Source organism: Loxodonta africana, chromosome 21 (assembly GCF_030014295.1).
Source record: "Loxodonta africana isolate mLoxAfr1 chromosome 21, mLoxAfr1.hap2, whole genome shotgun sequence".
Classification (NCBI taxonomy): domain Eukaryota; kingdom Metazoa; phylum Chordata; class Mammalia; order Proboscidea; family Elephantidae; genus Loxodonta; species Loxodonta africana.
Window position 1 is genome coordinate 44,419,446 of NC_087362.1, and position 13,307 is coordinate 44,432,752.

Here is a 13,307-nt window from a genome sequence, read left to right on the forward strand (position 1 = left end):
AAGCTCATTCTTCACCAGTATCATTTTCTAACCCATAGTCCAGTACAAACCCTGTCTGAAGAGTTGGCTTTGGGAATGGTTCCTGTCTTGGGCTAACAGAAGGTCTGGGGACCATGATCTCCGGGGTCATTCTAGTCTCACTCAGACCATTAAGTCTGGTCTTCTTATGAGAATTTGGGGTCTGCATCCCACTGCTCTCCTGTTCCCTCAGGGGTTCTCTGTTGTGTTCCCTGTCAAGGCAGTCATCGGTTGTAGCCAGGCACCATCTAGTTCTTCTGGTCTCAGGCTGAGGTAGTCTCTGCTTTATGTGGTCCTTTCTGCCTCTTGGACTCATACTTACCTTGTGTCTTTGGTGTTCTTCATGCTCCTTTGATCCAGGTAGGTTGAGATCAATTGATGCATCTTAGATGGCTGCTTGCTATTGTTTAAGACCCCAGATGCCACTCTTCAAAGTGGGATGCAGAATGTTTTCTTAATAGATTTTATCATGCCAATTGACTTAGATGTCTCCTGAAACCATGGTCCCCAAACCCCCGCCCCTGCTATGCTGGCCTTTGAAGCATTCAGTTTATTCAGGAAGCTTCTTTGCTCTTGGTTTAGTTCAGTTGTGCTGACCTCTTCTGTATTGTGTGGTCTTTCCCTTCACCTAAAATAGTTCTTATCTACTAATTAGTGAAAACTCATCTCTCTCCCTCTTCCCCCCTCTCGTAACCATCAAAGAATATTCTCTTCTCTTGTTTATTTCTCGTGTTCTTATAATAGTGGTCTCATACAATATTTGTCCTTTTGCAACTGACTAATTTCACTCAGCATGATGCCTTCCAGAGTCCTCCATGTTATGAAATGTTTCACGGATTCATCACTGTTCTTTTTCGATGCATAATATTCCATTGTGTAAATATACCATAATTTATTTATTCATTCATCTGTTGATGGGCACCTTGGTTGCTTCTATCTTTTTGCCTTTGTAAACAGTGCTGCAATGAACATGGGTGTGCATATATCTGTTTGTGTAAGGCTCTTATTTCTCTAGGATATATCCCAAGGAGTGGGATTGCTGGATCATATGGTAGTTCTATTTCTAGTTTTTTAAGGAAGTGCCAAATCGATTTCCAAGGTGGTTGTACCATTTTACATTCCCACCAGCAGTGTATAAATGTTCCAGTCGCTCCACAACCTCCAACATTTATTATTTTGTGTTTTTTGGATTAATGCCAGCCTTGTTGGAGTGAGATGAAATCTCATTGCAGTTTTGATTTGCATTTCTCTAATGGCTAATGATTGTGAGCATTTCTGAGGAAGTGCCTGTTCATATCCTTCGCCCATTTTTTAATTGTGTTGTCTTTTTGTAGTTGAGTTTTGCACTGTCATGTAGATTTTAGAGATCAGACGCTGATCGGAAATGTCACAGCTGAAAACTTTTTCCTAGTCTGTAGGTAATCTTTTTACTCTTCTGGTAAAGTCTTTGGATGAGCATAGGTGTTTGATTTTTAGGAGCTCCCAGTTATCTAGTTTCTCTTCTACATTGTTAGTAATGTTTTGTATACTGTTTATGCCAGGTATTAGGCTCCTAGCATCGTCCCTATTTTTTCTTCCATGATCTTTATTATATTAGATTTTATATTTAGGTCTTTGATCCATTTTGAGTTCGTTTTTGTGCATGGTGTGAGGTATGGGTCTTGTCTCATTTTTTTGCAAGTGGATATCCATTTATGCCAGCACCATTTGTTAAAGAGACTGTCTTTTCCCCATTTAACTGACTTTGGGTGTTTTTCAAATATCAGCTGCTCATATGTGCATGGATTTATGTCCAGATTATCAATTCTGTTCCATTGGTCTATGTATCTGTTGTTGTACCAGTGCCAGACTGTTTTGACTACTGTGGTGGTATAATAGGTTCTAAAATCAGGTAGAGTGAGGCCTCCCACTTTATTCTTCTTTTTCAACAATGCTTTACTTATCTGGGGCCTCTTTCCCTTCCATTTGAAGTTGGTGATTTGTTTCTCCATCTCATTAAGAAATGTCATTGGAATTTGGATCAGAATTGCATTGCATCTATGGATCACTTTTGGTAGAAGAGACATTTTTATAATGTTAAGTCATCCTATCCATGAGCAAGGTATGTTTTTTCCACTTACGTAGGTGTCTTTTGGTTCCTTTCAGTAGCATCTTGTAGTTTCCTTTGTATAGGTCTTTTACATCTCTGGTAAGATTTATTCCTAAGTATTTTATCTTCTTGGGGGCTACTGTAAATGGCATTGATTTGGTGATTTCCTCTTCGATGTTCTCTTTGTTGGTGCAGAGGAATCCAACTGATTTTTGTATGTTTATCTTGTATCCTGGTACTCTGTTGAACTCTTCTTTTAGCTTCAGTAGTTTTCTTGAGGATTCTGTAGGGTTTTCTGTGTATAAGATTATGTCATCTGCAAATAGAAATACTATTAGTTCTTCCTTACTAGTGTGGATGTCCTTTATTTCTTTATCTAGGCTAATTGCTCTGGCTGTGACCTCCAGCACAATGTTAAATAAGAGTGGTGATACAGGGCATCCTTGTCTTGTTCCCGATCTCAAGGGGAATGCCTTCAGACTCCCTCCATTTAGGATCATGTTGGCTTTTGGCTTTTTATAAATGCCCTTTATTATGTTGAGGAATTTTCCTTCTACTCCTATTTTGCCGAGAGTTTTTATCATGAATGGGTGTTGAACTTGGTCAAATGCCTTTTCTGCATCAGTTGATAAGATCATGTGGTTCTTTTATTTATATGATGGATTACATTAATTGTTCTTCTAATGTTGAACCATCCCTGCATACCTGGTATGAATCCTACTTGGTCATGGTGAATTATTTTTTTGATATGTTGTTGAATTCTATTGGCTAGAATTTTGTTGAGGATTTCTGCATCTAAGTTCATGAGGGATATAGGTCTGTAATTTTCTTTTTTTTGTGGTGTCTTTACCTGGATTTGGTATCAGGGATATGGTGGCTTCATAAAATGAGTTTGGGAGTATTCTGTCCTTTTCTATGTTCTGAAATACCTTTAGTAGTAATGGTGTTAATTCTTCTCTGAAAGTTTGGTAGAACTATGCACTGAAGCTGTCTAGGCCAGGGCTCTTTTTTGTTGGGAGTGTTTTGAATACCTTTTCAATCTCTTCTTTTGTTGTGGGTCTATTTCGTTGTTCTACCTCTGTTTGTGTTAGTTTAGGTAGGTAGTGTGTTTCTAGGAATTCATCCATTTCTTCTAGGTTTTCAAATTTGTTACAGTACAATTTTTCATAATAATCTGATATGATTCTTTTAGTTTCAGTTGGGTCTGTTGTAATATCACCCATCTCATTTCTTATTCGGGTTATTTGCTTCTTCTGTTTTTCTTTTGTCAGTTTAGCCAATGGTTTATCAATTTTGTTAATTTTTTCAAAGTACCAGCTTTTGGTCTTGTTAATTCTTTCAATTGTTTTTCTGTTTTCTATTTCATTCAGTTCTGCTCTAATTTTTATTATTTCCTTTCTTCTATTGCCTGAGGGTTTCTTTTGTTGCTTTCTTTCTATTTGTTCAAGTTGTAGGGATAATTCTTTGATTTTGGCCCTTTCTTCCTTTTGTATGTATGCATTTATTGATATAAATTGACCTGTGAGCATTGCTTTCAATGTGTCCCAAAGCTTCTGATAGGAAGTGTTTTCATTCTCACTGGATTCTCTGAATTTCTTTATTCCATCCTTAATGTGTTCTATAACCCAGTCTTTTTTGAGCAGGGTATTGTTCAGTTTCCAAGTGTTTGATTTCTTTTCCCTGCTTTTTCTGTTATTGATTTCCACTTTTATGGCCTTATGGTCAGAGAAGATGCTTTGTAATATTTCAGTGTTTTGTATTCTGCTGAGGCTTGCATTATGACTTAATACGTGGTCTATTCTAGAGAATGTTCCATGTGCACTAGAAAAGAAAGTATACTTGGCTGCTGTTGGGTGACGTGTTCTCTATATGTCTATAAGGTTGAGTTGGTTGATTGTGGCATTCAGATCTTCTGTGTCTTTACTGAGCTTCTTTCTGATGTCCTGTCCTTCATAGAAAGTGGTGTGTTGAAGTCTCCTCCTATAATCGTGGAGCTGTCTATCTCACTTTTCAATGCTCATAGTTTGTTTTATGTATCTTGCAGCCCTGTCATTGGTTGCATAAATATTTAACATGGTTATATCCTCCTGGTATATTGTCCCTTTAATCATTATATAGTGTCCTTCCTCATCCTTTGTGGTGGATTTAATTTTAAAGTCCTGCTCTTTTTTGCTTGTTGTTTGCTTGATATTTTTTTTCCATCTTTGAGTTTTAGTTTGTTTGTGTCTTTAAGTCTAAGATGTGTCGCTTGTAGCAGCATATAGATGGATCATTTTTGTAATCCATTCTGCCACTTGCTGTGCAGTGGCAGAATTTAGTGCAATTAGTTCATTAACATTCCATGTAATTATGGATAGGTATGAGTTTTTTTTTATGAGTTTAGTGGTGTCATTTTGATGTCTTTTTTTGTGTGTTGTTGACAGCTTCTTTTTCCCATTTAATTTTTATGTGCTGAGTAGTTTATCTTTATATATTGTCTTTTCCTCTTATTTGTTGCTGATTTTGTTTCCGGTGAGTCTCTATTTTTTTCTTGTATTTTATTTAGATGAGTAGTATAGTCTCCTTTGTGGTTACCTTAATTTTTACCCCTATTTTTCTAAATTTAAACCTAACTTTTATTTCTTTATATCACTGTCTTCCTCTCCATATGAAAGATCTATGACTACATTTCTTAGTTCTTCTTTATTACTTTAATATTGTCCTCTTTTACATAATGACATCACTGTTTCCCTGTTTTGAGCATTTTTTTATCTTGATTTATTTTTATGATTTCCCTGTCTGGGTTAACATCTGGTTTACTCTGTCCAGTATTCTAGTCTTGGGTTGATGGCTGATATTATTGATTTTCTAATAAAAAAACTCCCTTTAGTAGTTCTTGTAGTTTTGGTTTGGTTTTTACGAATTCCTTAAATTTCTGTTTATCTGGAAATATCTTTAATATCCCCCTCATAATTAAGAGACACTTTTGCTGGATATATGATTCTTGGCTGGCAATTTTTTTCCTTCAATGCTTTATATAAGTCATCCCATTGCCTTCTTGCCTGCATGGTTTCTGCCGAGTATTCCAAGCTTAATCTTATTAACTCTCATTTTTAGGTGACTTTTTGTTTATCCCTAGCTGCTGTTAAAGTTCTCTCTTTATCTTTGGTTTTGGCAAGTTTGATTATAATATGTCTTGGTGACTTTCTTTTGAGATCTATCTTATGTGGAGTTTGATGAGCATCTTGGATTGATATCTTCTCATCTTTCATGATATCAGGGAAGTTTTCTGCCAACAAATCTTCAACAATTGTCCCTGTATTTTCTGTTATCCCTCCCTGTTATGGTACTCCAATCACTCATAGGTTATTTCTCTTGATAGAGTCCCACATGATTCTTAAGGTTTCTTCATTTTTAAAACTTCTTTTATCTGATTTTTCTTCAAATATATTGGTGCCAGGTGCTTTATCTTCAAGGTCACCAATTCTTCCTTCCACTTGCTTGATTCTGCTCCTCTGACTTTCTTTGGAATTGTCTAATTCTGTAATTTTACTGTTAATCTTCTGAATTTCTGATTGGTATCTCTCTATGGATTTTTGCAGCTTATTAAATTTTTCATTATGTTCTTGAATAACCTTTTTAGTTTCTTCAACTGTTTTAACTCTGTGTTCCTTGGCTTGTTCTGCATATTGCCTGATCTCCTTCGTGATGTCTTGAAGAGTTTTGTATATTAATCTTTTGAATTCTGCATCTGGTAATTCCAGGATGACACCTTCAACCAGAAGATCCTTTGATTCTCTGTTTTGAGAGCTTATTGAAGCAATCATGGTCTGTTTCTTTATGTGGTTTGATATTGACTGTTGTCTCCAAGCCATCTATAAGTTATTGTATTAGTTTATTTTATGTTTGCTTACTATATCCTAATTTCTTGCTTCGTTTTGTTTTGATATGCCCAATTGAGTTGCTTCAGTGAGCTAGCTTGATTATTTTTGCCTTTCGAATTCTGACCTCCTTTCTTTAGATGGCTAGGGCTGTTATCAGGTATATGAGCTTATGAGCCCATTCACTTTTCTTGTGTGGATTCAGCTCAGGTGTCCAGGTATCTGATCATCAAGTGTGTGGTACAGGCTCTGTCCTACAGTCTCAGAGGGGCAGGGGTGTTTGATGTAGGTACTGGTATGTGTTTGCAGCAAGGGTGCACGCTCTGAATAAGGCAGGGGGCTGAGAACCATCCTCCAAGTGTCTCTGAGGATAGCATGTCCCTGTTCCCTAGAGCATACAGGTGGGTGGGTTCTGCAGACGGACCATGGTCACCCATGGTCCCACTTTTGGTTGTAAGGACTGGGAGTTACCAGTTATCCTTGGATCCCTGTTGTGGGTGGCTGGGTGACGTGAGTCGAGCCACCAGTCCTTAGGCTCCTGAAGTGGGTAGGTGAGGACCCTGTTTAATAGGTAAAGCAGTGTCAAACAGCAAACACCCATTTCTCCACTGCACAGCTTAAATAGTTTCAGTCTGCCAGCAAGGGCTTATTCTCCTGAAATAGGCCCACAAATGTCCATGCAGGGGAGGAAGGTATTTAAAGTCCACAGACCGTTTACGCCTGGACAGAAGGCACTTCTGTCCTGAGCTCCCCCGGTTAGTGGAGCTGGCAAATTATCTTTTCCCCCTGTTGTGAATTTACTTTTTCTCCAAGGCCGGGAGCATGGCTCAGGGTGCTCAAATGGGCTTATCTATGGCCCAGGGAAATCAACAGCCACTGAAGCTGGCTTGGAGGCAGGGGGCATGGTAGAATATATGCAAGTACTTAGCTTTTGCCGAGAGCACTGTTCTTCTCTGGTTCCGCAGGTGTGAGTAGGCTGTGCAGCTGGCTGCTTCTCCCTGAGGAAACTGTAGCCTAACGCTACCACTAGCCCGGTGCAGCCATTCCTGGGAATGGTGCCTGAGGGATCATGACATTTCAGGTCTGGTAATTCCTCTCTGCTTCTGAACGGTCTCTCCCTCCCCCTGCCATTCAGTCTGTTTTCTAACTTTGCCTTTGATGTTCAGGGCTCCTAGCTTGTCATAAATACAATTGTTTCATGTGATTTTTTGGGATCGCTGGAAGCATCTAGACATTCCACCATCTTGGCCCTGCCTCTCTATTTTATAATTTTTAATACCAAAGTTATATGTTAGCTTCAGGAAATTTGGAAACTTCAGAAAAGCAAAAACTATAAAGTTCAGCTGCAATTCCACTGTCGCCATTTCTTTGTAATTTTTAAAAAGTAAACTTGGGATCATATTATACGTACAAACTTGTAGTCTGATTTCCCCCTTAATTTATAACAAACAATCCCCCATGTCATTGTTAAGCACATTTACATTTTGTCAGCCTAGCACCCTCTCATTGCCCCAACTCCACAGGGCTTCAGTAGGGTCAGTGGGCTGTGATTATACAAGGTGGCTCCCCTGCCCAAAGAGACAGTCAACTGCAGGTACCTGGCCGGTATGGGCCAAGGCATCCTCTCTATCTGGAAGCTGGAGCTTGAGAGGCTGCAGCTTTCCTATGAGTGAAGAGACGTGACTGGAGCTGCTGGCCTGCCCTGGCCATGTTCTGGGAAGCAAGAAGGGTGGTTTATGATGTGAGATGAGAAAGTACAGATGCTCAGAAAGAAGCACTGGTGAGAAGCAGAGGTATGCCTCCTGGGCCCCCCCTTACCGGTTCTGCTCCAGGGCATCATCTGTGGCCCAAACAGAGAAACCCACTACCCCCACTACCTGTGGTGTGTAAGGGCTGGGGTGCCTCTGCCCTCATATGGCCCTTGGTACACTGAGCCTCTAGTAGCTCCCTGCCTTGGCCCACTGGACTGTCCTCAGTATAATGTCTACGCGCCCCAGCCTGGAAGCTCTCTCGGGCAAGGGGCCTGGTTTCATTGATCTTTTTTCCAGCACTTTAGCTCAGTGCTTGTAACATAGGGAGTGCTCAATGCACGTGATGATAATGGCCGGGGTGCAGATTTCTCTCATCTCCTTTTATGCCAAACTAGCATTCTCTGGCTAGCTTCTTTTTCCTTGAGAGACAGCAAGACAGGCCAAGGGTGTGAGAAAAGAATTCCAATTCACTCCTTCCCTCATATAGTACCTATTTCCTGGGTACAGCAATGTATCTGGTGCTGTTCCAAGTACTGGGTTTACAAGTAGGGGCTTCTCTTCCACTGGGGGAGACATGTATAAAGAAAATAACTGCACATGTGACAACTGTTCCACAGAAGAACAGAGCAAATAAGAGCAGTGTCAGTGCATCTCCAGGAGCAGAGAGGCAGGAAGGAGAAGGGTGCACCACGACAAGCCACAGTCCTGAAGATCAGGAGGAGCCTCTATCCCCAAGTGCACACCAGTGAGCCCCTGGGCAGATAATAGGATAACTTGGGGTAAGATGATGACAATGCAGTCCAGCTTTGTGACTGGGCGGACCTGAATTCTCATCCCCTACATCTCCTAGGATGCTAATTTCTACCTGTTTTTATGGTTATGCACATAGGGGTACTACTGTATAATGGTTAGTGTCATGGACTATGGAGTCAGGGAGTCCTGAGTTTAAACCCTGATTGTGCCACTTAAAACTGTGGACCTGACCTCTCTGCTTCAATCTGCTCATCTGTACATGTAAAGCTCTCAGCACAGGGCTTGGTGTCTAGTAAGTATTCTACTGTTGTTTTTGTGTGCCATTGAGTCAATTCTGATGTATAGTGACCCTATATGACAGAGTAAAACTGCCCTGTAGGGTTTCCAGGGCTGTAATCTTTATGGGAGCAGATTGCCAGGTCTTTCTTCTGTGAAGCTGCTGGTAGGTTTGAACTTCCGACCTTTCAGTTAGCACCCACGCGTTTTAACCACTGTGCCACTAGAGTATATCTATACCTATGTCTGTCTGTCTATCTATCTATATGGAGCGCTGGTGGCATGGTGGTTAAGAGTTTGGCTGCTAACCAAAAGGCTGGCAGTTCAAATCCACCAGTGGCTCCTTGGAAACCCTATGGGGCAGTTCTACTCTATCGTATAGGGTCACTATGATTCAGGATTAACTCGACAGCAACAGATTTGTTTTTGTTTGATATATATATATATATATATATATATATATATATATATATATACAGGTATGTATATATATATGTCTTAACACCTCGCTGGACTCTAGATCCAGAAGAATGTGCCCCAGTCTCCGCATCCATTGAATGGGGATAACAGGAACTATTTTGTAAGGGTTATAAATAAAATATGTAAACCACCTAGCACCTGTCTGGCACCTAGCATGTGCTCAGGAATCGGTCAGTCTTACAGCAGGAGTGGTCCAAAGGGGCCAGGGCACTGGCTGGAGCCCCGGGTTCTGGTGTTGAGATCTTACCATTCTCTTGAGCAAGGGACTCCATATACTTTGCCTTCATCTGCTCCTCTTTCGACTGCTTCATCTCCTTAAAGAACTCGTACAACTCTGGGGGCAGCTTCTCCCCTGGGGTGCGGGGAGGCAGCAGGAGCGTGTTGAAGGAATCATAGCCCTTCAGCTTCCGTAAGATCTGCTCAAGGGGAGAACAGGGACTGCTGTTGGTCTCACTGGAAGTTGCCTCCCCACGGCCCCAGGCTGCTGCGCTAGGTAGGCTCTTCTGCCCAAATGTGCTCATTCATCTTGAAAAGCCCCTGCCTTTGCTTCTGTCTGAGGCTGGGGTCTGTACAATATATTCTGGATTCCAAAGGGTGGAGTTCTAGGGAGTGGTCCAAAAATAAAGGCTGAGCTCTGTACCTGTGGGGATATAGGATCTTTATTTTGCTCCATTTGACCATGGGCATTTTATATGTGGAAAATAATTTCCTTTTTGTTTTAAAAATAACGCACACTGTTTTTGCTTTTTTTCCAATGACAAAAGTACAGAACCCCATTATTCACTTAGGGTGACATACGTAAAAAGTATTGTGGTTGACACTATTATGCTAGGCAAGGTTGTTGCCTCATAAATAGAAAATCCAGGGAAAAATAGGTAAAATGGTACAGAAAAACTTGTGAAAGCCAGAACCTGCGTAAGGTGGAAACCTGTCCGAGAAAGAAAACTCAAATACTTTCCACTAAAATGAGCAATAGAAAAGTGGTAAGACTGCACCTTGTTAAAGGTGGAAAACTTATGATACCTGGAAAAACAAGGCAGTCCTGACGAGTTCCGGCTCACACAGGTTTAACTGTATGAAGCATGTGTGGCTGCATGTGTGGGTTAGAGTTGCCAGATAAAACACAGGCTGCCAAGTTAAATCTGAGTTTCATATAAACAATGAATACTATTTTAGCATAAATATACTTCATGCAGTATTTGGGACATATTGTTGTTATGTGCTATCAAGTCGATTCCGACTCATCACAACCCTATAGCACGGAGTGAAACTACCCTATAGGGTTTCCTAGGCTGAAATCTTTATGAAGCAGATTGTCAGGTCTTTTGTCTCATGGAACTGCTGGCGGGTTTGAACCACCAACCTTTCAGTTAGCAGCCGAGCATTTAACCATTGTGCCACCAGGGTTCCTATTTGAGACACACTAAAAAAAATTTGTGTTTTTCTGAGATTCAAATTTCACTTGACAGCCTGTTTTTTGTTTTTCTAAACCTGGCAACTCTGTTGTTAGATGCCGTCAAGTTGGTTCTGACTCATGGCGACCCTATGTATAACAGAACAAAATACTGCCTGGTCCTGGACCATCCTCACAATTGTTGTTCTGCTTGAGCCCATTGTTGTAGCTACTGTGTCAATTCATCTTGTTCCTCTTCTTCTCTGAACCTCTACTTTACAAAGCATGATGTCCTGGCAACTCTAGCATGTATACATATTTATAAAACACAATAAAATAAAATTCGAGAAGACATTTACTTCCCATACAATCTGATTTATTGGTGTTAAAAAACATGTTTTGGTAGGTAATCCTTCTCTGGATCATCATTTTTGGCTGTTCCAAAACCATTGCTAGTGAGTTGATTTTAAAACTTACGCAGAAGAGCAAAAGATCAAGACTAGTTAAAACACTAATGAGAAGACTAAAGAGAGAGGACTTGCCCTACCAAATATCGGGACTTACTATAAAGCTGTAGTAACAGAGAGGGTAGTAATGATACAAGGATAGGTATGTTAAGAAATGAAACAGAGGATAGAGCTCAGAATAGACTTATTCATAAATGGAGCTTTGATAAAGGACAGAGGCAGATGGTAGATCAGTGGGGAAAGGAAAGGATGGGTATTCAATAAATTATTGATATGGAAAAATATACTTGGAGTTCTAACTCACATCACTCATAAAGATCAACTCCAGATGGATCAAGAACTGTTAAGAACAAAAGTTTAAGACTTTTATTAAAATATAAGAGAATATATTTCTGACTTTGGAGTAAAGAAAGATTTGATTGGAGACTTACACAGCCTCTTTGGGAACAATTGATAAAACTGAAAGAGGACTGACTACAGAGGCTCAAGTTTATGGGTGGGGGCAAAAAGACCACAGAGGGACACAGGAAAATCAGAGGTGTAGTGGACACTGTGATGAGCTGCCTAGGACCCCCTCCAGGATGGATGCATTCATTTCTCTACCTGCCATGAATGTTCCATTATAGATATGGAAAACAGATTAGTAGTTGCTAGAGGTTAGAGACTGGGGGTTTGGAGGTGGAGGAGTAGGGGGTGAGTGTGACAGTAAAGGAGTAGCATGAGGAAGATCTTTGTGGTGATGGAATAGTTCTGTATCTTGATTGTGGTGATGATTACACAAATCTACACATGTGATAAAATGGCACCGAAGTATACACACATTCTCCCAATGTCAATTTCCTGATTTTGATATTGTACCATAGTTACGTAAAATGTAACCACTGGGGGAACCTGGATGAAGGGTACACAAGCACTTCTCTGTACTATCTTTCCAACTTCCTATGAATCCATGATGATTTCAAAATAAAATGTTAAAAGAAAAGGTGCAGGCAGCACCAACAAAAACAAACAAAACAACAGCTTTAACTGGCTTGAAATGTAATCTTCTCAATGTGAAAACGGGACCAAAATAAAGAGCTCCATCCCTTTTCCCTTTGAATAGAGAAAGGTTTGACAAAACAAGAGCAAGTGTTTTGGGGTATATGAGATCCTGCCTGCCCTGCTCATAGACTTGTCATAGTATTGGCAAGGATGTGGAGAAACAGGTAATCTCCTACACTGTAGACAGCAGTATAAATTGTGTAACCTCTCTGAAAGACAATTCGGGGCTATCTATCAAAATGAAAAATGGACATCTTTGACTTAGAAAACCCACTTCTAGGAATCTACCTTACACAGATGCAAGAACATGTATGCAAAATTATGAGAATAAAATTTTTTATCCTCCTAGGAAAAGACTTTCTTCCTTGCCAGTGGTAACAAGGAACCACAGAACCAACTTTAATCTGCTTAATCAATTACCGGCAATTCTGTTCAGTGAGTTTTTGAAAGCTAGCCAATCAGTAACAGTCTCACACTTCTGAACGTCAGCCAGTCATCAAAAGCCACACCCCAACAAAATACTTCCATGGCTAAAGGTTAGCCAGTTCCTAAGCAGCTCCTCAATCCCAGAGCTCCATATTTCCCAAAAGCGCTATAAAAGATGAGCCCTCTGCATTACTCACAGAGACTGTGTCCTACTAGTACAGCTCTTCCTAACTTAAGCAAGCGATAGATTTAGTCTTTTGTTTCAGATATTGAGTTGGTAGCCTCTTTTTTGACAGTTTTATTTGCGGAATAGTTCTTGCAGCATTGCTTTTACTAGCACAAGGGTAGAAACAACCTAAGAGTCCATCAACAGAGGACTGGTTAATAAATTATGATACATTTACACAATGGCATTCTATGAACTGCTTAAAAGGTAAAATTTTAAGTGCTAATTTAGAGATATCTCCAAAATACAATAAGTGACAAAAGCAAGGTACAGAGCTAAGTGTAATTTATGTAATTTAACAAAGAAAGTACAGAACAATCTCTCTTGTCAACACAGATGAAAACATTTTAAATACATGCTAACACATACAGCAACATATAAAAATGATAACATGTATAACCAAATGGGGTTTATTCCAGGAGATGCATGAATGCTTTAAAATTCAAATATTAGTTAAAAATAGAACCTTGACCCCTCCCTCAGACCATATGCAAAGATTAATTCAAGGTGGATCATCTTGGGACACA

The 13,307-nt window shown here is 40.0% G+C and overlaps 1 protein-coding gene across 1 annotated transcript in view; it reads right to left on the bottom strand.

The window, feature by feature from the left end:
- The window catches only part of HYDIN (HYDIN axonemal central pair apparatus protein), a 402,907-nt gene that overhangs the window by 139,118 nt on the left and 250,482 nt on the right, over positions 1 to 13,307 (bottom strand). The window contains exon 36 of the mRNA XM_064273799.1: positions 9,475 to 9,643. Within this exon, the coding sequence (XP_064129869.1) occupies positions 9,475 to 9,643 (169 nt within the window). The remainder of the gene's footprint in view (positions 1 to 9,474; positions 9,644 to 13,307) is intronic.